Here is a 26,667-nt window from a genome sequence, read left to right as displayed (position 1 = left end):
TTAATTGTAAATATTTTAATCATTTATATGAACATGAAAGATAAAAATTCATTCTTAAAATGTTTATAAAAATATATGTTTGATCTAAGCTTTATTTAGGAAAAAAAAACTTAACTACAACGAGTAGATGCAAAGTAGGTCCAGTATTGGGACCTACCAAGAAATCTTTTACAGAGGACTCTGTTTTTTTCTTTCCTTCCCCTGTGACTGCGACGACCATCTCTCAAAGACCCAACTCCACTCCACTCTCTCTTTTCTATTCTTTTTTTCTCTTTTTAAAACTAAATCATATTGACAAAGCAGAAGAAAAGATTTGTATTTTTTAATGGGGCTAAGGGAATATCTGTGAAAGAACTTCTTCCTCTCAGACGTAGAAGGCAAGTCCCTAACCTTGTCAAACATATATTCTTCTTACAGTTAGATAAGAAAATATATATTTGCTTTTAGAACACTTTAACTTCTAGGAGATTCCTTGTTCATCCTTCTTCTCGATTCCTATGGGAAAAGATCTCGTCTCTTAAGTTTTTAACACCTAATACATTTCAGGGTTTCACTGTTTTGGCTGTCATGAGTCATGATGATTTGCTTTTCCTTTTCCAATAGTTTTTTTAGGGTTTGAGTTCTAGATCTTTTCAAGCTTCTGACGCATTTGATTTAACTGATTTTGATAGCTTTGAAGCTTGTGTTTGTGGAAGAAAACAAAATGGAGGAAGTTGAAGCTGCAAACAAAGCAGCAGTTGAAAGCTGTCATGGAGTCTTGAATCTCTTGTCACAACAAACCAATGATCCTAAATCCCTAATGGTTGAAACAAGAGAAGCAGTTATCAAGTTCAAGAGAGTCACTTCTCTTTTGACTAGAGGGTTAGGAGGTCAAAGGAAAATCAAGAAACTCAACAACAACAACCTCTACAAGTTTATGTCTCCTTTGTTGCCCCAACACATCTACTTGGAAAGTCCCGTTTGCAGTAATAGTGCTATAACTGGTAGCATTCCAGTTCTAGCACCAAAGCCTCTTCAGATCGTACCACCTGCTGCTCCTAGTTATGGTGAACAGAGACCGGCTCACCCTCCACCTATGATGCTTCACAAGAAAATGTGTGTTGACAAGTCGTTTCTGGAGCTAAAGCCACCGTCTCTTCGAGCTGTCGATCAAAAACCATATCAGTTTGTGCGTAACCACCAGCAAGGAGTGTACTATCGAAGCAATAGTGGTTTAAACCTAAAGTTTCATGGGTCTGGTGGTGGTAGTTGCTATTCTCCAAGTGTTTCCAACGGTTCAAGATCGTTTGTTTCATCTCTTAGTATGGATGGGAGTGTGACTGATTACGATAGAAACTCGTTTCATTTGATCGGACTACCACCTCAGGGATCTGATCATATATCGCAGCATTCAAGGAGGACAAGCTGCTCTGGTAGTTTGAAATGTGGAAGTAAGAGCAAGTGTCATTGCTCCAAGAAAAGGTGTGTGTTAGTTTTGTCTTTTTTTTCTTTGAGATTAAAAAAGAGTTTGCTTATAAGATGTTTGGTTCTTTTACAGGAAGTTGAGAGTGAAAAGATCGATCAAAGTACCTGCAATAAGTAACAAGATTGCTGATATACCTCCTGATGAATATTCATGGAGGAAATACGGACAAAAGCCAATAAAGGGTTCTCCTCATCCTAGGTTAGTAAATAGTTACATGCTTAGCCAATGGTCTTGTTCAATATTCAAGAAATCGCTATGCAGTAGTTTAGACGTTTTATAGGGATTAGCGCCTAAATCGATTTTTAAAAATGAACCTTTAAGAAAATTTAGTTTCTCTTATGACTGATTTGCTGCCTAGACGACTTGTACATCGACTTTTAGAACACTAGTTTTTTTAATATTGCTCTCTTTTTGCAGGGGGTACTATAAATGTAGCAGCGTGAGAGGTTGTCCAGCAAGGAAGCATGTTGAACGTTGTGTAGACGAAACTTCGATGCTTATTGTGACTTACGAAGGTGAGCATAACCATGCAAGAATGCTCTCTTCCCAATCAGCTCACACCTGATTAGCTAAACCGGTCTAGTAGTCGTGATATGCAATTGTATATTCTACTTGAACTTAGGTTATTCTGCATCACAAGTTTGGCATCAGCCTTATCTATATATAGATATTGTTATAAATGGCATAATCTAGCTAGCTTGTTTTTTTTTGGTTTATATCAGATCTTGAACTGATGTATCTGATATGATTTGATTCCTCTTTGTTCTCTTTAACAAGTCTATCAGAGAATGTAATGGTAGTGAACTCTTCTAGAATTAGCTTCACTTCTCTTTATTAAGTTAGGAATGAGACTAATCTTTTGAAACTAATCATCAGCAATGATTAAAAATTACTAACCAGCTTCGAGTTTTAGCATAATGGATTCAATCTTTAGCCCTAAGATTACTCAAACACTTAAAAATATACAATGTCAGGTTTAAGCGTTACGTAACATTAAAACAGAAATCAAGTAGAGAGAGACAGGCGTGAAACAGAAAAAAAAAAAAAAAACAATCACACGATTGTGAAACTGAACAATCAGAGTTTGGTTTGGTTCGGTTTTTTCCGGTATGATCAAATTAGGTTATGATAACCACTTACTCCATGGAAGCTTCTCCACTCACAATCACAGGCTTCAACTCTGTTTTGCCGACGCTGTGTCGGTTCTGTGTAGAGACTGACTTCGGATTATCTTCTCCAGAAGAGTTAATGGCATCTCCGCAACTCTTTCTCCTAGAGAGATTGAGTTTCGGCGACTTTGGACGCGTCAAAGGAAACTATGTTGAGACATATAACGTTTTGATAAGCTTCCTTGTCACACAAGAAACATGTGTGAGATTATTTAAAATACAGTTAATTACCTTCTTAAGCTCTGGTTTCACGGGACGTCCTTGGTAATAGAAGTTAGGGACGGGATTAGCCTTAAACTTGAGGTTTTTTCTTAGCTGTTTAATGGCTGCTTCTTGTTCTTCCTGCATATTGGTTGTGTTCTCATTTAGATGTTCTCCAGGTAAAGAGTCATTTTACATTTTCTTGATTTAGTTACTAAAACGGTTGTTACCTTTTGCCTTTGTTCGAGCTCGTTCCTCTCAGCTTCCAGTGCTTGGTGTTTTTCTTCAAGCTTTTGGTAGTACTAAACCCAAAAAAAATGACAGTTAAAATACGTGAACATAAGAGAACATAAGTTATTGATTGTATATATTGTCTTGTTGGTTTTGAGTACCTCCTTGCGTTTCTCAGCGCGCTGAGCACTCCTAAACCGTGGAGCGGTTCCATGAGTTACTGCTCTAGACTTAGCATTCCTCAGCGACGTTGCAGCTCTAAAGTAGAATGTCGTCAAGAATCACCAACAAAGTAAAAAATACTAGTTATCACAAATAAGCAGACTCTTTAGTGTTTTTTGTTAAGTATAAATATAATAAAGAAAGGATACGAAGAAGTAAGAGAAGAATCATCTTCTTCATCCAAATGGTTCTTGTTCGCAGGGTCCAACGGTTTCTTCACATCATTCTGATATTATAGAAAAAAAACAAAGATTCCGTCAAAACCACCTTCATATCTCAGTCAATTACCATCTCCTTCTATGGACTACTATACAATACCTCAGTGCTTACATTAGGAGGAGATCGATGATTCTGGGAGAGAGAATCCTCCTCAGTGCATTCTTTAACCTCATAATCCTCATCTGCAGCTATCTTGGAAGCCACGTGAACCTTTCCGTTGGCTGCATCTTTGTTCACCGACTCAACTTCTCTTCCCATTTCAAACTACTTGTCTATTACCATATTTCACCCGAAAATAAACAAGATAATAGATTAAACTACGCTCAAAACATATTTAGTAACCTAATTTAATTAACGCTAAAGGTTTCAAACTGATTTTTTGTTGTTTCAACACTTCTGTCTTTCATCTCTCTGATTGGATATCCAACATCCTACCAACCTAATGTGTTCATGATTATAAGAAAAAGCATAGGTTTTATATCAATCTGAATCTGAACATTTCGGATCTAAAATAAATGACCAGCATTTAGCAAATATTATTGGTTGATGTGAGGAACAATTTTTTTTTTTTTGTAAAAAGTGGAACAATTTTTCCTCAAACAAGATACAAAAACAGGGGAGAGACAAAAGAAACAGAAACAAAAGAACTGTGAAATAATATTCTTACAGATCTTGTCTGAATGAACAATTATTCTTGAGAAACCAGTCTTCGTGACTACTCTTTTCGGTCTATTGTTATATATTTTTTCAGACAAGAAAGAACAAGAACTCTCTCTCTCTCGATCTATCTCTCAATGAAAAAGAAAGATTGCTTCTGTTTTTGGCGGTGACTGTTATGGAACTGCTATTCGTTTGTTAAGCTGTTGGATATTTATCGGCTCTGTTTTTTTTCCTCTCGTTTTAATTTGTCATTTATTTCTTTTAACAGCTTTTTCTATTTTAGTCATTTCTTTTTGGCAATTAATTCTTCATCCTGGCAATTAAGTATTCGAAAAGAATAATTTATTTTGTCCAGCCAATAAGTAAAGTCTTTGTCCGTTGATGAGTTGAACAGTAGAAAGTCTATTAATTAAATAAAAGAATATAATACTCACGTTTTCTTATTTAAATCGAGAATCAATTTTGCATCTTTATCTTCAACGACTACATTAAAGTACAAACTCTCTGTTATACACCTAGATGGCTAGATATTATATGCATGTGTCGACAAGTTTGAATAGATATATTGTCGTGTAAAATAAAACATCCTCGGATAACACGTGAACGTCGCACTTTTAAATTCGCGTAGTCAATGCTGAAGACGGTTAGTTAACGCCGACACGGGGAAGAACAACCTCCCAACCCAACTTTTCTTTTTCTTTTGAAGATCTCCCAACCCAACTTTTCTAATCTCAAATCTATCTCTGGGTCCTCTTTGTCTCTACCTTTTATATCTTTCTAACATTTTCTGGGAACCATTTGTTATGAAATGTTTATACATTTTGTTTTACCTTGAATTGAGGTTGATATGAGAGGTTTTATGTTACCTCATTCCGCGTTCATATTTTGAGATTTAATTTGATGGACTCAAGAAAGATCTCCATGCAAATCCCTCGTTATTACTTAATAGTTAATACATAAGTGATGTGCCGTGTGATACATACAGTAAAACATTAATAACACTATAAATTAATAATATTGGAACTTTAATATTTATTCGTTTGTAGAATTATTAATTTACAGAAACTTTCTTTTTTAGATTTATATATGCTTTAAAATTGGTTTTATGTATCCATATGAATAATATTTAATTTTGCGGTATAAATATATACTCTCTCTGTTTTTTTAAGATGTATGTTTTGGTGTTTTCACACATATTAAGAAAACACATTAATTATACATCATTTTTAGAAATTATCAAATTCCAATGCATTTTAACCAATAGTCTTTCAATAAATTCAATCAATTTTATTGAAATTTGCAATTTTTGTATAAGAAACATAAAAAATACATCTTTGTGAAACAATTTATTTTTCTAAAACATTTATCTTTAAAAAACAGAGGGAGTATTGCTTAAATTTTATTGATACAAATTTTATATTGTTTATTTGGGCGTATAAGGTAAATATAAATGCATTGTAATTATGAAATAACAAAATAATATTAGTATATTTAAAGAGAATAAGAAATAATAAAAATACTATGAATGAAAAAATAAACTATGTAATATATTGATTATGTTTATATAAACGTTATGAACACTAACTATTAATTTATGTTTATTTGGGATCATATATTTAAATAAAATTATTAAAAATTATTATTTTATCGACAAATGTATATTGGTCCAACTCGAAACATAAAACTTATCAATTTATAATATTTATTAATTTATAGAGTATTTACTTTAGAATATCTATTGTATATACATATGGATATTCGTATTCCAGTTGGGTCAAATATAGGTGGCAAATGCGTTCCGCGTCCAAAATAAAATAGGCCAGTCACAGATAAGTTCATTATCATAGAGAAACGAGTTTAATATGATAATCTAATTTTCATCCAAAGTGGGGAATGACTGTTTAGTCAGTGAATGATCCAAATAACTAAAAATTCTAGGTCAAAATCGGGAAAATCACTAATGTCTACACAAATAAAATGTTCACTGGTTTAAAAAACAAACAAAAAAAGTTCACTGAACATGACCACTTGAATATAGACAATCCATTTTTACAACTCTAATTTATAACTTGTACCTCGTGAACAGTCCTATTTGTCATAGTCCTATTTAGATTTAATCATGTTTGAATATGGTGGTTTATTTTTTGTCAACAATATGGTGGTTTTATTTTAGGTTGGGATGTCCTCATGTCCACTAAAAGAAAACTTTCATCTATGACTGTACCAACACGTTTAAAAGTGTACAGTCCATTTAAATCTTTGACACCACTACTAGGACCAACCATGTGATCACATATTTGTGCTGATCTATATGTTTCAACCTATAGTTTATTTTCTACCGAATGCGACAACGTGCTTGCATGGGCCAGTGAGGAAGAAGAAGAAGGTAATCCAGACTCTCAATCTGGGCTATTAAAGCCACTAAGGCTCATGTTATGATCCAATATGAAGTGTTTGGTAACCATGTAACTAGGATTTCTTAAACTATATACTGTATGTCGTTAGATGATTAATGTAACTTTGGTTGCTTTAATAGCAGCCTCTCTCTTTCATTCTTATGTAACACAATAGACTATTTTTGCTCTTGAAGACGACTTAAGCTTTCTGTCTTTTCTTTGCATTCCTGCACAATAAGGTTCTTCTTATGAGCTATGTCTATTTAATATTTATGCCAATAAACTCTTTGAGCATCAATTTATCTTAATTTCAAAACTCTATTATGGTATCAGAATTACAGTCGGTTCATGGGAGTCAGTTTTTTCATCTTCTAGCTTCCGCTTACTCCATCCCCGCTAAAACATTCAGATTTTGTAGTTATCATTTCACTGCTGTCTTTGTTACTTACCGTTGGAGCGAAAACGTTGTCAAGCTCCATCCTTTATGGTTAAAACATTGAAGTTATGTTCTGCTGCTATCTAAATTAGACATCTTATGTTCTGGAAATTATGTTCAAGCTTGCTCATTGATTATCAACTCGTCTCCGTCTCTAAAGCATGTCGTCTTCCTCTTCCTGAAGCTTCAAGCAAAGCGGGTCTAAAGAAACCTCACACAAGAGCTTCACGTCAGCAGGGTTGTGGTAACGCTCCAAGACTGTGGTTATCGTCCTCAAAAAAAAATTCATCACATCAAGAAAAAATCAGAGATCCTAGTATGATCCAATATGAAGTGTTTGGTAACTATGTAAATATATAGAACTATATATATATGTGGTTAGATGATTAATGTCTTTAACTTCGGCTGCTTTAATATGGGCTAGTTAACAATTCCCAAGGCCTTGTGCCTCTCACTAATCGAACCTAATAGGCCCATTCTGAAAGTACTAATGATCGATCACATTTCACTTTTAGACCAAAATTTCGATTTCAGTTCGGTAGCACTTTACAGTTTCAAAGAAGAATTAACATTTAATGTTGTTCTTACGTATTTATTTATACATATTATTTTTAGAGAAAACAATAATAATTATGGAGTCCACAAATTAGATCGTGAGAAACTCAAATAAGCATATACTTGGATTTGGAAGCGAGATGATCCGTTTTCCTCTCCTGCTCGGTCAACGAACATACCTGTGACGAACACGCGTCACTTATAATTGCCTCCAAGCTCTGTTTATAATGCTTTACACGACTCTTTAACTCTTTTCTAATTTCCCAAAAAAGAAGAGCGAGAGACTAACAATGGCGATGGAAGTAGCAACTCCGGTTAATGCACCGACGCCATCTCCGGCGACCAACCTCATTGTGTCAGCAACAACCGCGGTGGAAACTCAGAAGAAGAACAGGATCCAAGTGTCTAACACCAAGAAACCCTTGTTCTTCTACGTTAACCTCGCCAAGGTAAGTGCCAAAAAAAAATGCAATCGTTACATTTTATCATAACAAAGGTTTCTTGGTGGTCAATCAATCTTATATATGAATCTAGTGACTGTAAATTGATTAGGATTTCATTATTTTCGTGTGTATCTAATGCAGAGATACATTCAACAACACAACGAGGTCGAGCTTTCTGCACTTGGAATGGGTAGGTTGCTTAAGTTACAACCATTCGATTTTCTTTATTTTTATTTTTATAATTTATCTCACTTTGTTTTTCTCTCTATGTGTGTTTTAAATACTACATTTTGATACGTAGATTGATTAATTGTGCATATGCAGCGATCACAACAGTGGTTACTATCTCAGAAATTTTGAAGAACAATGGACTTGCAACAGAGAAAAGTACGTTTAAACGTTGATTCTTCGTGAAACATTGTCTCTTCCTTTTTCTTTATTTTTTCCTGAAAAATGTCATTTGTGTAAAACAAACAAACAGAAGTTCTGACATCAACAGTGGGAATGAAGGACGAGAACAAAGGGAGAGTAGTTCAGAAGGCCAAGGCCAGTCATTTATTTCTCTATTCAAATTGCTTTAAGATCTTATTGATAATTAATGTATTTTAGATTTCATTATATTGCATTTGTGACATGTACAGATTGAGATTGTATTGGGGAAATCAGACAAATTCGATTCTCTGATGACTCCGTTGACCAAAGATACGGTGGTGCCGGAGGAGAAAGCGTTGAACACTGAGGAGAAACCAATAGAAGCTGAAGTTAAACCTGAAGGCAAGGAGTGATCATGTAAACAAATTTCTACGTGTTTCGAGTGTTAAACATAAGTTTCTTTGCATAATGAGCAAACTTTGCTTCATTACTAACTAAAAAAAAACAAATCAAAAATTTTTTTTGTGGAGTTATAGAAAGACAATCAAATGTTGTGTTGATGATTTCTTTTTTTTACTCTCCCTCTTTGTTGAACTATATAAAAAAATTAAATTGCTTTCTTGAGTTTGTATCTACGTAGATTTGAAAAGAAAAAAATTCACGAGATATTTAAGTAGGCTTTGAAGCCCATGATCTCATATAAGGGCCCACTGTAGTATGCCTACGACTCTACGAGATAAATATTACACTGTTGAGGACATGGGGTTCGATATATTGAAATAATTCATGTACTGTTTGCCGACTTGCCGAATTAACATTAACATGGTGTTGTAACTTCTAAGTTGGAGAAGTTTTCCCTCGAGATGCAAAACACGTGAGTTTTCTTAGACGAGTATGAAATTCAAAGATTTTAACACGGATGGTTACACAATCATAAATCAATTAATCGAGGTCATTATCATTTAGCTCTTCATTTAGGAATTCAAGTCTTAAAATATATAGAGTGCGTTTTAAATTTTGAATTCATGTCCCTATATTGGGAAGATGACTTTGAATGTCCTTGACCTCCAAAGACATTGTGGCTCTATTAGTAATTTAGGAGAAGAAAACAAAAATAAATGTCTAGAAGGGATGTGTTGCAAAAAAGAATTTTAGAGAGGGAAGCTAGAAGAGTCGGAAAAACAGCACGAAGTTTGAGGGTGAACCGGATGGATAGAGCGATGGGTCATTTAACATCTTTGAATTCATGAAAATGGGAGTGATGTGACGTTCCATTGGAAGAGGGAAAAAAAGCTTCGCCTAAACCAAACATGGCATGTGAATTTTATGTCTTTTCTATTTTTATTTATTTTTATCTTTCCTTTTCACCGAACTCAGTCACATGCTCCCTACCCTCTATCATAACCTCTAATTTCTTAAACAATATAAGAGTTGTCTAGTTATTCCCAATTATTCTTATCATTAGTTAGGCATGATAATCAAGAATGCTGATATATATTATAGGTTTTCCACCTTTTGATTTTGTTATAAGCGTCAAAGGATAGAAATTATATTTGTATCACATTTTTGTTTTGCTATTGCATTGGTTACTATATTAGGATAAAGATTACAAAACTTGTTCAATGATTGAAAAAAATCAACTTTTAAAAGCCTAACAGTTAAATAATTAGCACTAGTCGGATATTTCTCTAGATCCTTATTAGAATAAAAGATAGATTTAAATGGTTGGGTATTTGAAGAAAGTTAGAAAGATAAACAAACTGAAACTTTGTCAATGAAGGGATGGGAGAAAAATCTATAGATGTGTGAAAGAGGAGAGTTTTGGGTTGGAAAGTAGGGTCTGTTTCCTTGCGGAGGTCATAATTATTTGGATGCCACTCTGCTAATCATTAATGCCTTCATACCCACTCACATGTTCCCTCTACATGTAACTCCAATCAATTTTGTTGGACAAAACACAAGCACAAAGCAATATCAATGGTAACCAAACCAACCACTATTCTCAAATCATTGTTTCTTACGTCGTTCACTTCTCTTTTCTGGATCTCTTTTTTGTTGTGATTGCAATTACCAATTGATTGTCCTTAACCCTTCACATCATGTCTATGCCAGTTTGGTTCAAGTCATATATTTGCGTGCTTTCAATTTTCGACATAAGTTTGTACTAGCCACAAGCACGAACAAAATAACATAAATTTTGTCTACGGTGTCAATACTGATAAGTTGAAGGTCCAAGGTAACCTGCTGGAGGTCAATGTTACTAGTATTTCACATTGCGCTTTTAATCAAAAGATATTGGCATATTGCAACAAGATTTCGATGTTGGGACTAGTGCCATTGGATAACTTTCATTTATATATGAAGTATTTTCCTTATATTTTTGAGGAATCTTATTCTACGACATTAAATTTTAAAGAGGAGTCTTGTCGCTAAAAACAAAGAAAAAGAAGAGTCTTGTCAACCACCTTATTGCAAATTTTGGGAGATGGATTGGACATGGCTTTCAGAGATCATGTGAGCTTCTGGGACCCAATTGCTTAATTATTGTTCTCCATTTCTCACATATATAAATGTTTTCTGTAATTAAAATATTTTTGAAAAATAGCTCCACAATCCTTTTGTCATAGGAATTCGAATATCATAACAAAATTTTCTTCAGTTTATTACGAACGGTTATGGTCAAACTATAAGAGAACAATCTTTCGTATTAATAAATCTTGTGACAACAAAAGGATAAAGGTCACACTAATTTGTTGGTCAAGGTAATACATATACTATTGCCGTTGCATCACATGCAACCGATGCTATTAGGAGTTCTTTTCTGTTTATTCACTAGCAGCCAGTAATCCTATCCCTATTAGCTTTCTTGTTGGCCCGGCACCAAGCTCTCCGAGGGAGACTTAGTCTGATCTGAAAAGTGTTAATTCGGTTTCGATAGACTGGAAAAGAAAGCCGCCGCCCAATAACTTGAAACTAATGGTCAAACCCGTATCCTGTCGTCAACCAAATCTTGTAGAATCGATCAAACAACTAAAATTGCACTAATTTTAATACTTGAAAGTACCTTATTCACCACTATGAGCAACAGCTTTCAGGAACTCTTAAACAAGCAGCTGATGCTTCAGAAGCTTTACGAGTGAAGAAACGCAGGACTGGACCAAATAATAACCACAAAGGTTTCCATTTGTAATTATGTTTCATTTACATATTACATTCTACATATATCAACGTTATATTATAAATCCTTAAACTATAGGTTTTATCTTTAGTGTTCAGCTACTTTATAAAAAGCTGTTTCTAAAAAAAGAAAATAACTTTATAATGAGCTATCATTTTACATATTCGTCCAAAGCTGGCCGTACGGACAGGCCAACGAGAAGCCACTAATGTATATGGATTGATGGTGTTTCATTTCATGCATCAGATATATATCTAAAGTTAGATTCGCATACCTCATTCCTTGCAATTTATTTCCCATGTTTTTCTTTTCCCTACGAATTTTATTACGTCGTCCAACTTTCTGAATTCTTTTTATTGTTATCCCTTTCTTCTCTTGGCATTTTTTTGTAACACTCTCTAAGCATTTATAAAAAGAAGTGTATAGCATTATAGTTTTTTCCTTCAAGATAACTTACCTATATATGTGTGTGTGTGTTTGTAGGGTTTGCAGATCTCCAAGCCGGATGTATACTGTTAATTACATTTATATTTAATCAAATTAAGATCACTGGTACAAGACTAGAACCTTCTAAATAAAAAAATGTTTTATTTTGGGTGAAAAAGAAACAAATTAATTGTTGGTAGGTGGAAACGAAAAGTTTTAGTCCAGTAACATTATTCGAAATACTAGTATTCAATACAGAGCACGTTTGCAATATTTCTTGTCAGGTGTAGAATCTAACAATTGGTAAAGACATATCTGAATACTATAAAACTTAGATTTATGGAAGAAAAAAGGTGGAGTTGTTCTTGTTTTTATCAGAAACTGAAAACCAGTAGTACTGTCACTTGCCATTAAGCATTTCTCATTAGTTATTTATAAACTGACAATTAACAAAACTAAGTTTAGGCGAGAAAAGACATAAAATATACGTGGACATCACTTGTTTGACACATAGGTGTGCATGTTGTTGTTATGGTCGTTTGCATGTAAAATGTGTCTTTTTTTTGTCAGCATGTGTCTTCTTCGTTTATTTTCTGTGCTCGCTTTAAGCTACATTCGAAGGGTTTTATTTGCTTTCGACTAAATTTTTTGTTCAATTATCATCCATCCTGTTACTATATGGCAAACAAAATATATGACCTGACATATTTTTGGTATTACCACGTTAACTAGTTTTACAAATAAAAAGGGAAAATTGGCTAATTGGACAATATTCAAAAAGGATTTGTCTCAAAAATTAGCTATGAAATTAACCCTCTAGAAAAAGTAAATATATAGCCAGATTTTGTTAACTTAAATATTAATTATAGTTGTGGAAATACGTAGTCTAATGGTTAAAGTTTAAAGGTTTTTCCATCCATATATGAGGTTCGAATTCCAGACTATACAATTTATTGTCAAATTTCAAGTTCCGGATAAAACGATCTATTAACCAATTATGTAGACAACAGAAAAAGGCTTACAATGAATCTTCGAGATGGTGCAAATAAATCTAATCAGGAATAGATTTTCATAGAACGGTTCAGATGATGCAGTTATGCATAGATTCTTATAACACATGTAGTATTGTCGGTTGTCGAATCATCTATGTAATTTTTCTCATAATTATAATATCACAATAAATCATAGTTAAATATTAATTATATTTATGTTCACTAATTTTATTATAATTAAAAACCTAAAAACTTAAAAATTGTTTATTTTCTGGTATTATTATTACCAAACAAAAGAGAACGATGAACGAAGATAATCCTCACCAGACAAAAGAAAACGATGAATGAAGACCATCATCTCTTACTTACCAGTTTCTCTATATACTCTCTCGCGTTTTCTCCATTGTTTTCTCTGTCGTTCTCTCTGCTTTTTTCTCCATTACTTCACTTTTTTCTTGTGAAAAAGAAGAAAACAGAAATATCGCTGAATAAAAAAAAACAGATTCAACCTCATTCAGTGTAAGTTTATATCAAGAACAAGATAAATTAGAAAATTCATTGCGATCATTTTCTAGATTTTTCTCAGATTCAAAAGTATAAAATAACCGAAAATACAGAATACATACTCTAAATATGATAGTATGCAGACTCAAAGTTACAATATAAATATTAACTTTTTAGAAGTTAAAATATACTTCATTCATTACACAGATGAAAAAAATAACAGAAATATATGTAAGTTCTTATTAATTACACATCTCTGACCAATAATATTTAAGACAAATAAAATTATTTATAAAATCAATGCAGTTTGTAATTAATTTTCAGCTGAAAAAAATATAATTTGCATTAAAATTGTAAAACTACAAGAAAAAATATTAAAATAATGCTTATTATGTGAAATAGAGAGAATATATATTTTGACCTATGAATCTATGATATATGACAATCTATACTAATAAAGTAAGAAATAGAGCAGAGCTAAACGTTTTCTAGATTTTTTTACAATGAAATAAACAAAATTATAATATATATTGTATGCCATAAATAACAAAACATTTTGGTTAGAACTGAGACATACATATTATTGATTATAGAAAAAAAAGTAATAATAAAAATATTAACTTTAATAAAACTTTGAAGACAAGTTTTTTTTTTTTGCCAAAAGAGTTTGAAGACAATTTAGAATGTATATTCTATCTTTGTAAAAAAGAAGATATAATACATATTCTAACAAATTTAGATCTACACATTCCAATTGTTTTTGGAATTCAGCTTTTTATATCAAAATATTAAAAACTAGGTGTTTTGCCCGCACATGCGGGCATAAATTTCTTATAAATACTTATTAGTTTATGTCTTATTAATCTAAAATCAGCATAACAGATTATTATTAATGTTTTAAATAGTTAAATCTATATATGTCAAATACTTTTAATCAAAATATATACTTATTATTGTGTTAAGTTTTTTTAAAACACTCATATCTTAGAGATAGTTTAGAAAATGTATTTATATTTTTTGGTTGAGTAATATTTAATAATAAATTGTTTTATATCTTAATTTTTAACTTTTATAATAAAATATTGTTTTCAGATAGGCACAAAAAAAAAGAATATATATAGAAGAATTATTTTTTTGATAATTCTGAAATATTATTTTGTAATCAATTATTTAATATAGCATATAACATATAAACTTTATATCATTAAAATAAATTAGTGAATAGTTAGAAACTAATAATAAATTAATAACCTATCTAAAAGTCTAAAACCTAATAAAAATATGACAAATAAGAAAAGCTAATATAACATATAAATTTAATATTAATAAAATAAAATTCGTTTTTATTTATATAGAATATTCATCAAGACTATTATTTTAAATTAATGATTTAGTGACTCAGCTCAAAACAAATAATACATCAATGATAATTTAGCTTAAACTTAATAAAAATATGACAAATAATCAAAATTAGCTAAAATCATGGAAAACATGACAAGTAAGCAAAATCACTTCATAAATAATAGTGTATATATATATATATATAGATATTTTCATGATTGTATTGATTTTTTAAAACTTGCTTTGATATATCTGAACGATTGGTTATATAAGATAATGAAGAGCAGATAAATAATGAAACTTATCGAGCTGAGATATTTTGTGGTTTGATACCTGACGTAATATTAAGATTCGACCTTAGTTTGCAATTTCCCCCACGCGCTTTTAATTTATACTTTATCGTCGTTCACTCGTTTGATTATGATACTTTCCTTTTAGAAAATAAAACTTTCTTTTTCCTATGACTATGAGTATGACACGCTAGATATTTCATAGATTAATGAATTTTAATTTGATGTGTTTTTTGTAGATAATTTTTTTTGATGTGTTCTTTCTTTCATTGTTTCTGAAAGAGAGCAAGAAATAACTGAATTGATTTTCTTGTTTTTCAACACTTTCAAAGAATATAGTTAACGTGGTAAATTGAGAAAAAATAGTCCATAGATGTTTTGTCTCTCTATACGTTTATATTAATGTATCAAGTTTGAACATAATTATCATCATAATAATGAAAATAATTACCTAAAATTATATAGAATTCATAAATTTTTGTTTGAAAAAGGGTTTATATCAAAGCAAGATACAAAAACAAATTTTATGTAACCTCAGATTAAATTTTTAAAAGCATATATATTAGAAGCTCATAGGTTTAATTTATGGCAACGCAAACATATTTTTCTTTGGTGTGATGTGAAATTTTTGCCGATGTTTTAAATATCGTTCATGTCTTTTTTTTTCTAGTGATCTTTTAGTATATAGCATCGTCGAAACACTATTGCTTCAGTTATTGCTTTTAGGCATAATTAATCGGGAAAACAAAACAACTCATTTATCCTTGCAGATTAATTTAATCTTCAGTCATAATACTATAGTTTTTGGGTTTTAATATTTAAACAAACATACATTAAAAGTAGAGCCTCCGTGGTTCATATATGCAGAAGGAATATCTCGGATCCATTTTTGGTATCAACGAATAAGGTGTTAATTTATATTTAATCACATCTACTAGAGAGCCTAACGTGGAATTAACGTAACCACGCAACGATAACTTGTTAAATCTTTTTTTTATCTAAGTTTACCGACAATCCAAACGTACTTCAAGAATTTTAACAAAAGATAATGCGAGGAACTCTTATAAGTATCAAATAGCTCCAAACCATTAACTAATCACCAAACCATTTCAAAAATTTCAGAGATCCTTTAGTCAAACGTCATCAATATATCTAACATTCAAACCAATGGGCAAGTGATCGTACCGGCAGTGTGCTTAAGGAGGTGGGCACTCGGTTTGGTTGTTTGTTTTTGAAATCTAGAAAATAGGTCCATATAAAATCAGATGACATTTTAGTGTGATTTTAAATCTAGTAATATAAAAGTAGTAACTTATTATTTTTATTTTATTGCATTCCACAAATAAATGGCTAGAAATTTACGATTTATAAAAAAAATCGTGACTTGATTTATATCTTCTATGTATTTTGTTATAACCAGTGTCGGTAGTCATGAAAACATAATATTTTATTGAATTCGCACATATACATTGTTATATAGTTAATTATTTAGTCGAAACACAGAATATATTTTGGCTAAAATGGAGAAAACCTAAGCGAAATAAATCGAACGATATACTATAGAGTTAATGGTCTCGTCTAGAAAAGTTCTTCAAAACCCCTCAAAATAAAGGAGGTCACTGTAGTTAAGGTTGAAACTTCAAAGCACTAAAAAAACTGCAAACTTCAAAGCTCACGTCTCTATAATAAGCATGACTCGTCACGTGACTTCCTCTCCTTCGCAGGGACAGAGATAGGATGAGACAGAAAGAAACCAACAAAACCACACACCCAAAACCCAAGAAAAGGAGAAACAAGACTCTCTCTCACCTCTCTCACACCACTCTCTCTCTCTCTCTCTATTTAAGAGACTTCACTGTCTCTCTGAGTCTTTTAACGCAAAACAACTTTTGTGGGGGAGAGAAAGCGAGATAACACACACACAGAGATATACATCTTCAATAGTTAAGAGTTTTCTATATACAGAAGAAATGTGTGTGAGAGAGAGAAGACAGATACAAAAAGTTTAACATCTTCCCCTCTCTCTCTTTCTTGGTGGCTTCTCTTTTTCCTTTGGGTTTAGTGGTGGGGGTTCTCTCTATAAAACATTTTTGCAACTATATATAAATAAAAATAAGAATAATCAGGTTTTATATAAAATAGCAAAAGAGATGCAACAGCACCTGATGCAGATGCAGCCCATGATGGCTGGTTACTACCCCAGCAATGTCACCTCTGATCATATCCAGCAGGTTTTCTTCTTCTTCTTCTCCTTCTACTACTTCTGCAACTTATATTATACCATCTCTTTCTTTATTATTTATGTTTCTTTGAATTTTTAAAATAACAGAAGTGATGAAATTTCGCTTGAAAGAACCAGATACACCCTTTTCTTTTGCTCTCTCACAACATATTTAAATGATGGATTTTCTAATGGGTGTAACTAAACTAAAACTTCTGAGATTAAAAAGAAAAATACTTGTGAGATTTTGGTTATAGGGTTTCTTGTTCTTGTTTTCATGTTTATTCCATGATAAATTAGTTTTAGTATATCGGTAGTAGTGTTTGGTTGTTAGGTGTTTTGATCTTCTGTATTGTGCATCTTCTTTTACCAGGTCACCTATTGAATGATTCAAGTTTTTTTCTTGTCCACAAAGGGTTTCGTAAATCACTTTACATCGCTATCTTTTTAATAGGCGGCTTAGACAGAAATCATTTGTCTAAACCCGAAGGGCTTGAAAAAAGTGAGGCCTATACATGTTCAAACTCCAACGGTTGAAGAGATTCTCTCTATGAAAAAAACAAGTTTAGGGTCCAGCTGTTTTAAGTTCTTGAAACATGTAATGAAATAATAATGTGTTCGAAACAGACAAATCTTGGGAACTGAAGATTGTTCACATTTCAAGTTTGTCTTGGTTTTCGGGTTCTGGAAGTTTCATTGATGGCAAAAACCACAAAGCCTTTTTATGTGAAATGTGGTGGTCCTGTTTAGATTGTTATCATTAGATTTAGATCTAATATGTATAAGCTGTCCAAGTGTTCCTTCTTTTCCTTACATGACCAGATATATAACTTTTAGTGGTCCTAAACCTCACTTTTTATGTGGTCCTTTCTCAAATCTTTTCGAAAGAAAATCTTTCATACAACTTTTGCTATGTTTCAACGATTTTTTTTTGTCTTTTGATAAGTCTGGAATACTGGGGTCTCTTTGAGTTTTCTATGTCTTTATTCGTACAAAGAAAATATCAAATCTTTGATAATAGATTCTGTTCGTACCGTTGCTGATTAATAAAAGGTTATGATGTTCTTAATCTGTAGTACTTGGACGAGAACAAGTCTTTGATTCTGAAGATAGTTGAATCTCAAAACTCTGGAAAGCTCAGCGAGTGTGCCGAGTAAGAGCAAACATTATCTCCTTGATTTCCACTTGTCTTTAGGATATGAACGTAAGGGTAAAATCTTATCTTGACAGGAATCAGGCAAGGCTTCAACGCAACCTGATGTACTTGGCTGCAATAGCAGATTCTCAGCCTCAACCTCCAAGCGTGCATGGCCAGGTAAACAGTTAAATCAGAAGAGTACTCAAATTTGTTGTATGATACTGACAAAAAGTCATTGGTATTTTTGGTAGTATGGATCTGGTGGTGGTGGGTTGATTCAAGGAGAAGGAGCGTCACACTATTTGCAGCAGCAACAGGCGACTCAACAGCAGCAGATGACTCAGCAGTCTCTTATGGCAGCTCGTTCTTCGATGATGTATGGTCAGCAGCAGCAACAGCCTTATGCAACGCTTCAGCATCAGCAGTTGCACCATAGCCAGCTGGGGATGAGCTCTAGCAGCGGAGGAGGAAGCAGTGGTCTCCATATCCTTCAGGGAGAGGCTGGTGGGTTTCATGAATTTGGCCGTGGGAAGCCGGAGATGGGGAGTGGTGAAGGCAGAGGAGGGAGCTCAGGGGATGGTGGAGAAACACTCTACTTGAAGTCATCAGACGATGGGAACTGAAAGAGTGTGGCACAAGTAAGTCCAGTGAAGAAGAAGAAGTAGTAGTAGTAGTAAGTGTCTGAAGTTTGTGTGTTTTGGTTTAGTTGCTTGTCGAAAAAGCAAAGAACTCGTATTTACGTTTTAGTGTTTTTTTTTTAATTTTCTCTATGTTTGTTCCCTAAAAGTATGAACTCTTACGTGGTGTAGTGTACCAAGCAGATCTGCTCGCTACAAGTTGTGTCGTAATCCTAGTATGTTATTTCTTAGCACGATAAATGAGTCTACTCTTTCGCTTGAGCAATAATTTCTAGAGATCCTTGTTTGTGAAATGTGAAGTACTTTGAATTTTTCCAAACATAGACGTCTATTGTGAGTAAAGTCGACAATGAGATTACACAGCAGTATAAAGAAAGAAAGCGCCATTAGCAGGTTGTCTTACAATAAAACCAGTAAATTCCGATTGAGAATCGCAGTGGTCACCCAAACACCGTCACCCATGCCGATATTGTAACCAACGCTCTCACGCAGCAGAAGGGAGATGGAGACAGTTCAAAGATTAGAACCTCAAATTAAAATTAAGATGTGCAATGTACAAAAATATCTAGGACAACAGCATTTCTTGATATAACAAAGAGAGAGAAAACGGCAACATGGTTTCACTTGCCAGTGATGAATGGGTGAGCTAATGCCTGTGATACAGTCAGTCTCTTCTCTGGATCAAGGATGAACATCTTGTCTAAGAGATCCCTGAAATGAGCCAACATCTTGGGTCCTCACCAGGGTAACCCTTAATAATTGAAGCAAAATCTTTTGGCTTTACATTTACAATCATTCTCTTCATCATCTTCCCACTAACAGTGGGGTTAGCCTAGTGGTACTTGAGAGAGCTTCAGCCTCAATACGGTCTCGGGTTCGATTCCCATTGGCCATACGGATATGGGTCCATTACTTTCGACTCATTTGAATGCCCAGGAGAGGGTCTATCCGTGGGCTGTACCTCCACCCGGGGGTTAGGCTTGTGTCATCATTGACCCGGGTTTAACCTTTTTGGTTTCAAAAAAAAGTACTTTGAATTTGGTTCGGTTATCAACCACAACCTTTCTTAATGACCAATTATCTTATCTACATATGATCTTTTGTAACAATATACTTCAAGGCTGAAATTATAGAACTCTGGACACGCAAAGGACTGAGAGCAGGCCAATCTTTTGGGTGGGGCAAGTTGATAATTAATATGAATTATATGGGTCAATACACCCAAGATTGTAGCATTTTCTTAGTTTATAAAAGTACATGTAAATTTTGTTAATCAAAAAAATTCATCTGGGTCATTTGATCACCCTCTTCAGTAGAGGCCTCCGCCAGTGATTGAGAGATAGTAACGAAGATGAATGTAGGGCGATCCACTAGATTCGAACGCAGGAGCGTAACGAGATGAGAAAAGAGATCATACCAATGTCTGAAATATAGAGTGGGATGTGGTTTATCGACTTATCACATCCCAAAAGTTTGGGTGTTCGTTTGTGACTTTATCAAAAGCTTCTCAAAAATATTACTTAATTTTTTTTTGAAATGCAATAATTCCATAACAGTGTTGATTTTCCATTCTAAACTCTATCACATTTTAGATAAAATTAGAATAATTGAGTAAAAATAAAATCATTGTTCAATAAATAGAATAATAGTAAAAATGAGTTAAGTTGTTTTACTGTAAAATTCATTTTGAAGTGTAAAAATGTCGTTGATAAAAAGAAAGGTGTAAAATGTATTAGAATTAAAAATGCTCTAAATAGATGATATTCATCAAATCCTTATCACTTTCACCTTGCTCATAACCTTCTCCACAATTTCTGACGTTTTAGGAGTCACTTTCGCAAAACAAAAATCATTGTCATCTGGTCTCACCTTGACACCTTGTCCTTTTTGTCCTCCTTCTGTGTTTAGGTCCTTCGCTGTTGTTGATCTTAGGTCTTTGCTCTTAGTGTTTGCTTTTCTTTGCTTTGGTGTTGTAGTTTTTTTCTTTAATCCACTCAGCCCTGAATCCACTACTAATTTACTTTTAACCAGGTGTTTTCCTGCACCATGTGCAGTAAAAAAATTTAAAATATTTTTTTTTGACAGATAAATATAAATTATATTTAAAATAAAATTTTATTAATTTTTATTTTTTTTTCTTATACAATTTCTAAAAGTATAATCGACATTAAAAATAATATATAAGTTATTACCGTATTTTAAAAAATTTACCAGAAATAAAAATTAACATTAAATGTAATTGTCCATGTTATATTAAACTATAAGCCATGTCATCAATTTTAATAGCCATGTCATATTATTTTTGTGAGAATGATTGTAGAGAGAACATGTGGCAAAATCACTTCTCAGATATAGTCTTCTCAAATATAGTCTAATTGTATACATTTTCGAAAATTTTAGTAATAAAATATATTTCGAAATTTGTAATCCCATATTTGAATATATTTATTTTAATGATGATTTAGGAGTTATTACCATATTCTAAAAACAAATTCTAAAAATATAAATCGATATTAAAAGTAATATATAAGTTATTACCATATTTTAAAAAGTTTACCAAAAATAAAAATTAACATTAAATGTAATTGTCCATGTCATATTAAACTATAAGCCATGTCATCAATTTTAATAGCCATGTCATATTATTTTTGTGAGAGTGATTGTAGAGAGGGCATGTGGCAAAATCACTTCTCAAATATAGTCTAGGGGACTTCTGCGAAAAATCAGTTTCAAAAAATAAATCTTCTGTCAAAAAATAGTACTAATAAAATCTTAATATGATTAGTTACCAAAAAAAACATTGCCATCAATCATACGTCAACATCTGAACTGAATCAGAATTAATCATCACATCGGTCTTTAACAAGTAGTTTCCGGAAACGTACGTATAAATTATCACCATTATTATTTTATTTGAACATATGTATACTTAACTTTATATTTTAACTAGATATGAGCCCGTTGCAACGATTTTGTTTGATGTTTTAATTTAATAGAAAACATAAAATAATAATCATTTATTATAGTTTTATAATTGATTTGCATATGTTGTGAAATTTATTTTATAACTAAAAAATGATTTTCATAAATAAGTTCAAGTTAAAATTTGTATTTTGTAATAATGTTACATAGATGAATTGTTATCAACTTTCTACTTGGATTAGAAAAAATATTATACCTAAATTTTTGAATTGAAACCAAACCCAAAATAAGAAATTGAATGAAAAATAAAAAAAATTGAAAGTCAAATAACCCCAATCAAGTAAATGATAACATTATACATTTTCTTATATACTAATATAATGTTTTATTAAATAATTTTTTAAATTTTTATTTTGCTAGAATTTTTTTCAAAAAGGGAAATGTTCTATTTTATAAAAAAAAAATAGTTACAATAAAAAAATAAAAATAATCTTAAATACTCTTTTACATTTTTATTAGGATTTTAGAAATAAATAATTACTGTTATATAACCTTATAAAATTATCTTCTCTTTAGAATTTTAGAAATAAATAAATTGCTATAAAATAATTATTTATAGTTACTAGTAAATAATTCTAAAATTACTCTTTTTACAATTTATATCAATACTAATTTTACACTTCTTTTTGAAAATTAATAATTTTTAGTATCATGTTCATCATCAAATTCTCTATTAAAATGTTTATCAAATAAGTTTTTACAGTTTTCTTTTGGTTATGACTTAAAAATAAGATACAAATCTCTTTTGTTTAGGATTTTGTTTTAAGAAAAAAGGAAAACAACTATAAAATATTCTTTTACAGTGTTTTAGTGTTTTAGAAAAATAATTTAATATTACATAATAATTTACAGTTATATTTTGTCTAGGATCTAGAAAAATAAAATTACTATGAAATAATTATTTCAAGTTAATATTAACTATATTGCCATTTCAAAATTTGTTTTTAAGTATCACTAATATTTTTACATTTTTAAAGTAATGACAGATTTTTATTGATACATTCACAATATATTTTTTTAATCGACACATGTTACAGTGATATTGAGTGAAATATTTGAAGTAATTTTTGGTTTATAAAATTTTTAACACAAATTATTAAAATTTAGAGTTAGTTAGTTAAAAGAAATTAAATTTTTTTTTATTTTTTTAGAATTTTAGAAAGGGAAAATTAATTATTCTATAATTAGTTTTTCTTTAAGATTTTTATACTCATAAATTGGTTTTATAAAAATAATTATGTTTAGTTAATTATATATTTGTCTTATATGTACAAACACATATTCATCATGTACACACATACTCATGTACAACAACAACCTCACAATTAAAAAAAAATTATGTTAGTTTCATAAGATGTAGCAAAGATGATAAAACAAATTGAGTAGTGTAAAGAAATTTAAAGAAAATACTTATGTAATATATTTCACATAAATACTATTGTGTTTTGTAAAAATAATATGTGGAAGTTAAACCTAAATATAGATGTAAAATATTTGTAGCTTTTTTGTCATAATTGTTTAACATACAATTTTATATTAAAAAGGAAAGTTAGTTAATTATAAGAAATTAATAAGAGTACTTTTACAATTTTCTTTAGTTTAGACTTTAAAAAAGTAATATTATTTATTTAATAGTTAGTTTTTATTAAATCACTTATTGTACTTGTTGGATTTTATAATTCGGTTTTGTTTAATATTTGTTTCTTGAAAGTTAACATTTATATTTTATAATTCTCTTTCTTTAATATCTTAAAAAAAAAGTTATAAAAAAGCTTTTAAAAATAATTATTTTCAAATAGCTTTTTACAATTATTTTGATCAATTTTGAAGAAATTATGATCAATTTTTAAACAATATGTAATTGTAAAAAACAATATAACAGTAATTTTTATAAAATTTAAAAAGAACCATAAAATACTATTTTTAATGAATTGTTTTTCTACCTCTTTTAAATCATGAAGAAGAGAGAATTGTATCATTTTTAACACGTGTCACAATTTTTATGATGAAAACTACTATCAAATATATTTAAAATATACAATGTAAAATACTAAAAATGGTAATTTTGTAACTTTCCTTTTTTTTAAATACGAAATCGTAAAATATAACTTTAAAACACTATTTTTGTAATGAGAATTTTCCTTTTTCTTAATCTCTTTTAAATTCTTAAAAAAAGAATTGTATCATATTTTGATACATGTCACAATCTTAAAAATTTATTGACACATGTCGGAATCTGAAAATTAAAATTACTATCAAATATTTTTAACAATATATAATATAAAATGGTAATTTTTAAAATTTTCCTTTTCTAAAAATACTAATTCATAAATTGAAATTTAAAAAAACTATTTTTGTAATGAGAATTTTCTTTTTTCCTAATCTCTTTTAAATCCTTTAGAAAAATTGTATCATATTTTTGACACATGTAACCATCTTAACAAAAAGTTTGACATATGTCACAATTATGTTAAATAGTAATTTTGAAGAACTAAACTTTTTATAATAAGATTTTAAAAATGGAAAATTACTATTAATAATACTTATAATAAGGTTTTTAATTACTATTAAGTTATTTTACAAACTTCTCTTCTTTAAGATTTGTAAAAAGGAAATTTTCTAAATATTACTACTAAATAATTTTAAAAATTAAATTTTACAACTAAATATTTTTTTAAAATTAAAATCAATACTATTAAATCAAGATCCTTTTTTGGATTTACCCCTACCTTTTCCTGGAATATTACTTTTCATGCCATTATGGATTTGCCTAATATTTAAAAGCTCATTAAAGGTAAAATGAGAAATGAAAAATTGACCAACTAAACTACCTATATATCTAACGATTTAGAATATTTTACCAATCAATATAAAACCTTTTACATAATTGCTATTACTTTTCATTTGTTTACTCTGTTTTTCCCACAATTATAGGAATCCACTTCTTTAATAATTCTTATATAAGACGACAGTTATGTTTAAAAAAAAACTGTTCCTACTTTCACTCCGATCATTATATATTCCTCCATCATCTCAAATTATTAATTATATATGTTATATTTCTACGTGCTTGAGTCATAACCAAAAAACCATATACTATAACAACCAACTAGGTATATGGTTTGAAAAAAGTTTCGTGATTTGAAACCATATACAATAATAAGAACGAACTTAAATTTGAAACAAGCTGAAATTACGTGTAATATAAAAAAAATGGAATAAGATGACATAACTAAAGTGTGTCTTTCCATTTACATTTGTTCAAAATTTTAAAAACATATTTTTAATTACATGACAAATTATTATGTATCATAATAACGTTATTTTCATTATATATCACGAAAACTTAATGAAAACATATAATTTTATCTATTTAATTACTATTTGTTTATTAAAAAAAATTGTTTTAATTTTGTTATTTTAAAAAAAATTAATAACTTTTTAAAATAAATTACAAAGTAATGTATAAAATGGCTATGGTACAAATGTTTAATCATGCAACATCACGAATTTAATACAATTATCAAATATCTTATTAACATTTTTTTAAAAAAAATTTTTACCCAAATATGATTACAAAGAAAACCATAAATATACAAATTAAATTTCTAAATAAGATATGTAAAACAAAAAATATATCAATCCCTTAAAAAGGCGAGTCAGAATCTAACTTCCTAATTAGAATACAAACATATTATAATAGTATAACTAAAAATGAAAAAAGGTTAATAACTAAAACTTACGTATTAGTTCAACTGATAGCCGGGTTACGGGTTTTAGCGGGTTTTCGTGAGTTTTACTGGATTAGTAAATAATGATTTTTTCTAAAATTCAAATCAGATTATATAACGAATCACCGGACTTATCGGTTCAACTGCTGGTACAGATTGGGTTTCAAAACACTGGGTACAAATTTATAATTATATAACATCACAAATTCAATACAACTATCAAAACTTTTACTAATATTTTTTCTAAAAAAATATACACAAATAATATACAGATATGACTACAAAAAAAACACAAATATAATTACAAAAAATACAAATATAACATTAAATTTCTTTTAAAAAAATTAAAACAAAAATATACCCGCCCTTTGAAAGGGCAGGTCAGTATCTAGTTTACTATTAAATTTACGAAAATTATTTCTTCAATTTCTTTTAATTTTATTAGTATATATATTTTTTAATCATGAGATATTCTAACACAACTTCAAAATATTAAAAGAAAAATTACTATCAAATAATATTTCTAAAAGAATATTATTAAGTTTTTAAATTTTCTTTTTTACTATTTAATAATTTCGAAATTCGTTTTTGTTTTTATTTTCTTAGTATATATTGTTTTAATCATGATATATTCTAAAACATGTCGCATTATTAAAAAAGAAAATTACTATTAACTAATATTTTGTTTAAGATTTTTAAAATGGAAATTTACTATATAATTAATTTCACCAAAAATTGTTTTTATTATCTTATATATTTATTTTAAATTACGAAGTAGTTTAACACATATCACAACTTTAAATATATAATTGTCATGTGTCACAATCATGTTAGTTAACAACTTTGAAGAACCAAGT

At 30.3% G+C, this 26,667-nt stretch overlaps 4 protein-coding genes across 5 annotated transcripts; 3 read left to right on the top strand and 1 right to left on the bottom strand.

Moving 5' to 3' along the window:
* Positions 1-206: 206 nt before the first annotated feature.
* LOC108848485 (probable WRKY transcription factor 74) lies at positions 207-2,283 on the top strand. The gene is made up of 4 exons (XM_018621866.2): positions 207-377; positions 672-1,461; positions 1,538-1,663; positions 1,883-2,283. Exons 2-4 carry the CDS (start codon positions 704-706, stop codon positions 2,028-2,030), a joined length of 1,032 nt encoding a protein of 343 aa, XP_018477368.1. The 5' UTR covers positions 207-377; positions 672-703; the 3' UTR covers positions 2,031-2,283.
* An 89-nt stretch (positions 2,284-2,372) lies between these two features.
* LOC108848486 (protein WAVE-DAMPENED 2) lies at positions 2,373-4,373 on the bottom strand. Of its 2 annotated transcripts, none has more exons than XM_018621868.2 (7): positions 4,175-4,373; positions 3,607-3,779; positions 3,438-3,514; positions 3,228-3,324; positions 3,066-3,137; positions 2,866-2,976; positions 2,373-2,781 (listed from the first exon to the last, which is right to left on the bottom strand). In XM_018621868.2, exons 2-7 carry the CDS (start codon positions 3,763-3,765, stop codon positions 2,602-2,604), a joined length of 696 nt encoding a protein of 231 aa, XP_018477370.1. In that variant the 5' UTR covers positions 3,766-3,779; positions 4,175-4,373; the 3' UTR covers positions 2,373-2,601. The 2 variants fall into 2 exon arrangements, with proteins under 2 accessions (XP_018477370.1, XP_018477371.1); XM_018621869.2 differs by having other exon boundaries at positions 3,619-3,779; positions 4,175-4,371.
* Positions 4,374-7,810: 3,437 nt separating this feature from the next.
* LOC108852823 (uncharacterized protein At2g34160-like) lies at positions 7,811-8,913 on the top strand. The gene is made up of 5 exons (XM_018626303.2): positions 7,811-8,003; positions 8,139-8,187; positions 8,322-8,384; positions 8,479-8,543; positions 8,639-8,913. The coding sequence occupies exons 1-5, from the start codon at positions 7,845-7,847 to the stop codon at positions 8,780-8,782; spliced, it is 480 nt and encodes a 159-aa protein (XP_018481805.1). The 5' UTR covers positions 7,811-7,844; the 3' UTR covers positions 8,783-8,913.
* An 8,176-nt stretch (positions 8,914-17,089) lies between these two features.
* On the top strand, positions 17,090-19,365 carry LOC108851874 (GRF1-interacting factor 1). Its single transcript, XM_018625352.2, has 4 exons — positions 17,090-17,331; positions 18,398-18,474; positions 18,552-18,636; positions 18,711-19,365. Exons 1-4 carry the CDS (start codon positions 17,251-17,253, stop codon positions 19,080-19,082), a joined length of 615 nt encoding a protein of 204 aa, XP_018480854.1. The 5' UTR covers positions 17,090-17,250; the 3' UTR covers positions 19,083-19,365.
* Positions 19,366-26,667: the final 7,302 nt, after the last annotated feature.

The sequence above is a fragment of the Raphanus sativus genome, chromosome 4 (genome assembly GCF_000801105.2).
Source record: "Raphanus sativus cultivar WK10039 chromosome 4, ASM80110v3, whole genome shotgun sequence".
Taxonomy (NCBI): Eukaryota; Viridiplantae; Streptophyta; class Magnoliopsida; order Brassicales; family Brassicaceae; genus Raphanus; species Raphanus sativus.
Note: the sequence above shows the minus strand (reverse complement) of the source record. Positions and strands in the feature narration are given on the sequence as shown.

What these genes read in the sequence shown, in the direction of transcription:
- LOC108848486 (XM_018621868.2), bottom strand. Translation starts at nt 3,765, where the DNA reads ATGGGAAGAGAAGTTGAGTCGGTGAACAAAGATGCAGCCAACGGAAAG. An exon ending in CTCCTAATGTAAGCACTGAG is followed by an intron (nt 3,515 to 3,606) that starts GTATTGTATAGT and finishes CTATAATATCAG; the next exon opens with AATGATGTGAAGAAACCGTT. An exon ending in TGAAACCAGAGCTTAAGAAG is followed by an intron (nt 2,782 to 2,865) that starts GTAATTAACTGT and finishes GTCTCAACATAG; the next exon opens with TTTCCTTTGACGCGTCCAAA.
- LOC108851874 (XM_018625352.2), top strand. Translation starts at nt 17,251, where the DNA reads ATGCAACAGCACCTGATGCAGATGCAGCCCATGATGGCTGGTTACTAC. An exon ending in AAGCTCAGCGAGTGTGCCGA is followed by an intron (nt 18,475 to 18,551) that starts GTAAGAGCAAAC and finishes TTATCTTGACAG; the next exon opens with GAATCAGGCAAGGCTTCAAC. An exon ending in CTCCAAGCGTGCATGGCCAG is followed by an intron (nt 18,637 to 18,710) that starts GTAAACAGTTAA and finishes TATTTTTGGTAG; the next exon opens with TATGGATCTGGTGGTGGTGG.
- LOC108848485 (XM_018621866.2), top strand. Translation starts at nt 704, where the DNA reads ATGGAGGAAGTTGAAGCTGCAAACAAAGCAGCAGTTGAAAGCTGTCAT. An exon ending in TGTCATTGCTCCAAGAAAAG is followed by an intron (nt 1,462 to 1,537) that starts GTGTGTGTTAGT and finishes GTTCTTTTACAG; the next exon opens with GAAGTTGAGAGTGAAAAGAT. An exon ending in AAGGGTTCTCCTCATCCTAG is followed by an intron (nt 1,664 to 1,882) that starts GTTAGTAAATAG and finishes CTCTTTTTGCAG; the next exon opens with GGGGTACTATAAATGTAGCA.
- LOC108852823 (XM_018626303.2), top strand. Translation starts at nt 7,845, where the DNA reads ATGGCGATGGAAGTAGCAACTCCGGTTAATGCACCGACGCCATCTCCG. An exon ending in TCTACGTTAACCTCGCCAAG is followed by an intron (nt 8,004 to 8,138) that starts GTAAGTGCCAAA and finishes TATCTAATGCAG; the next exon opens with AGATACATTCAACAACACAA. An exon ending in GAGTAGTTCAGAAGGCCAAG is followed by an intron (nt 8,544 to 8,638) that starts GCCAGTCATTTA and finishes TGACATGTACAG; the next exon opens with ATTGAGATTGTATTGGGGAA.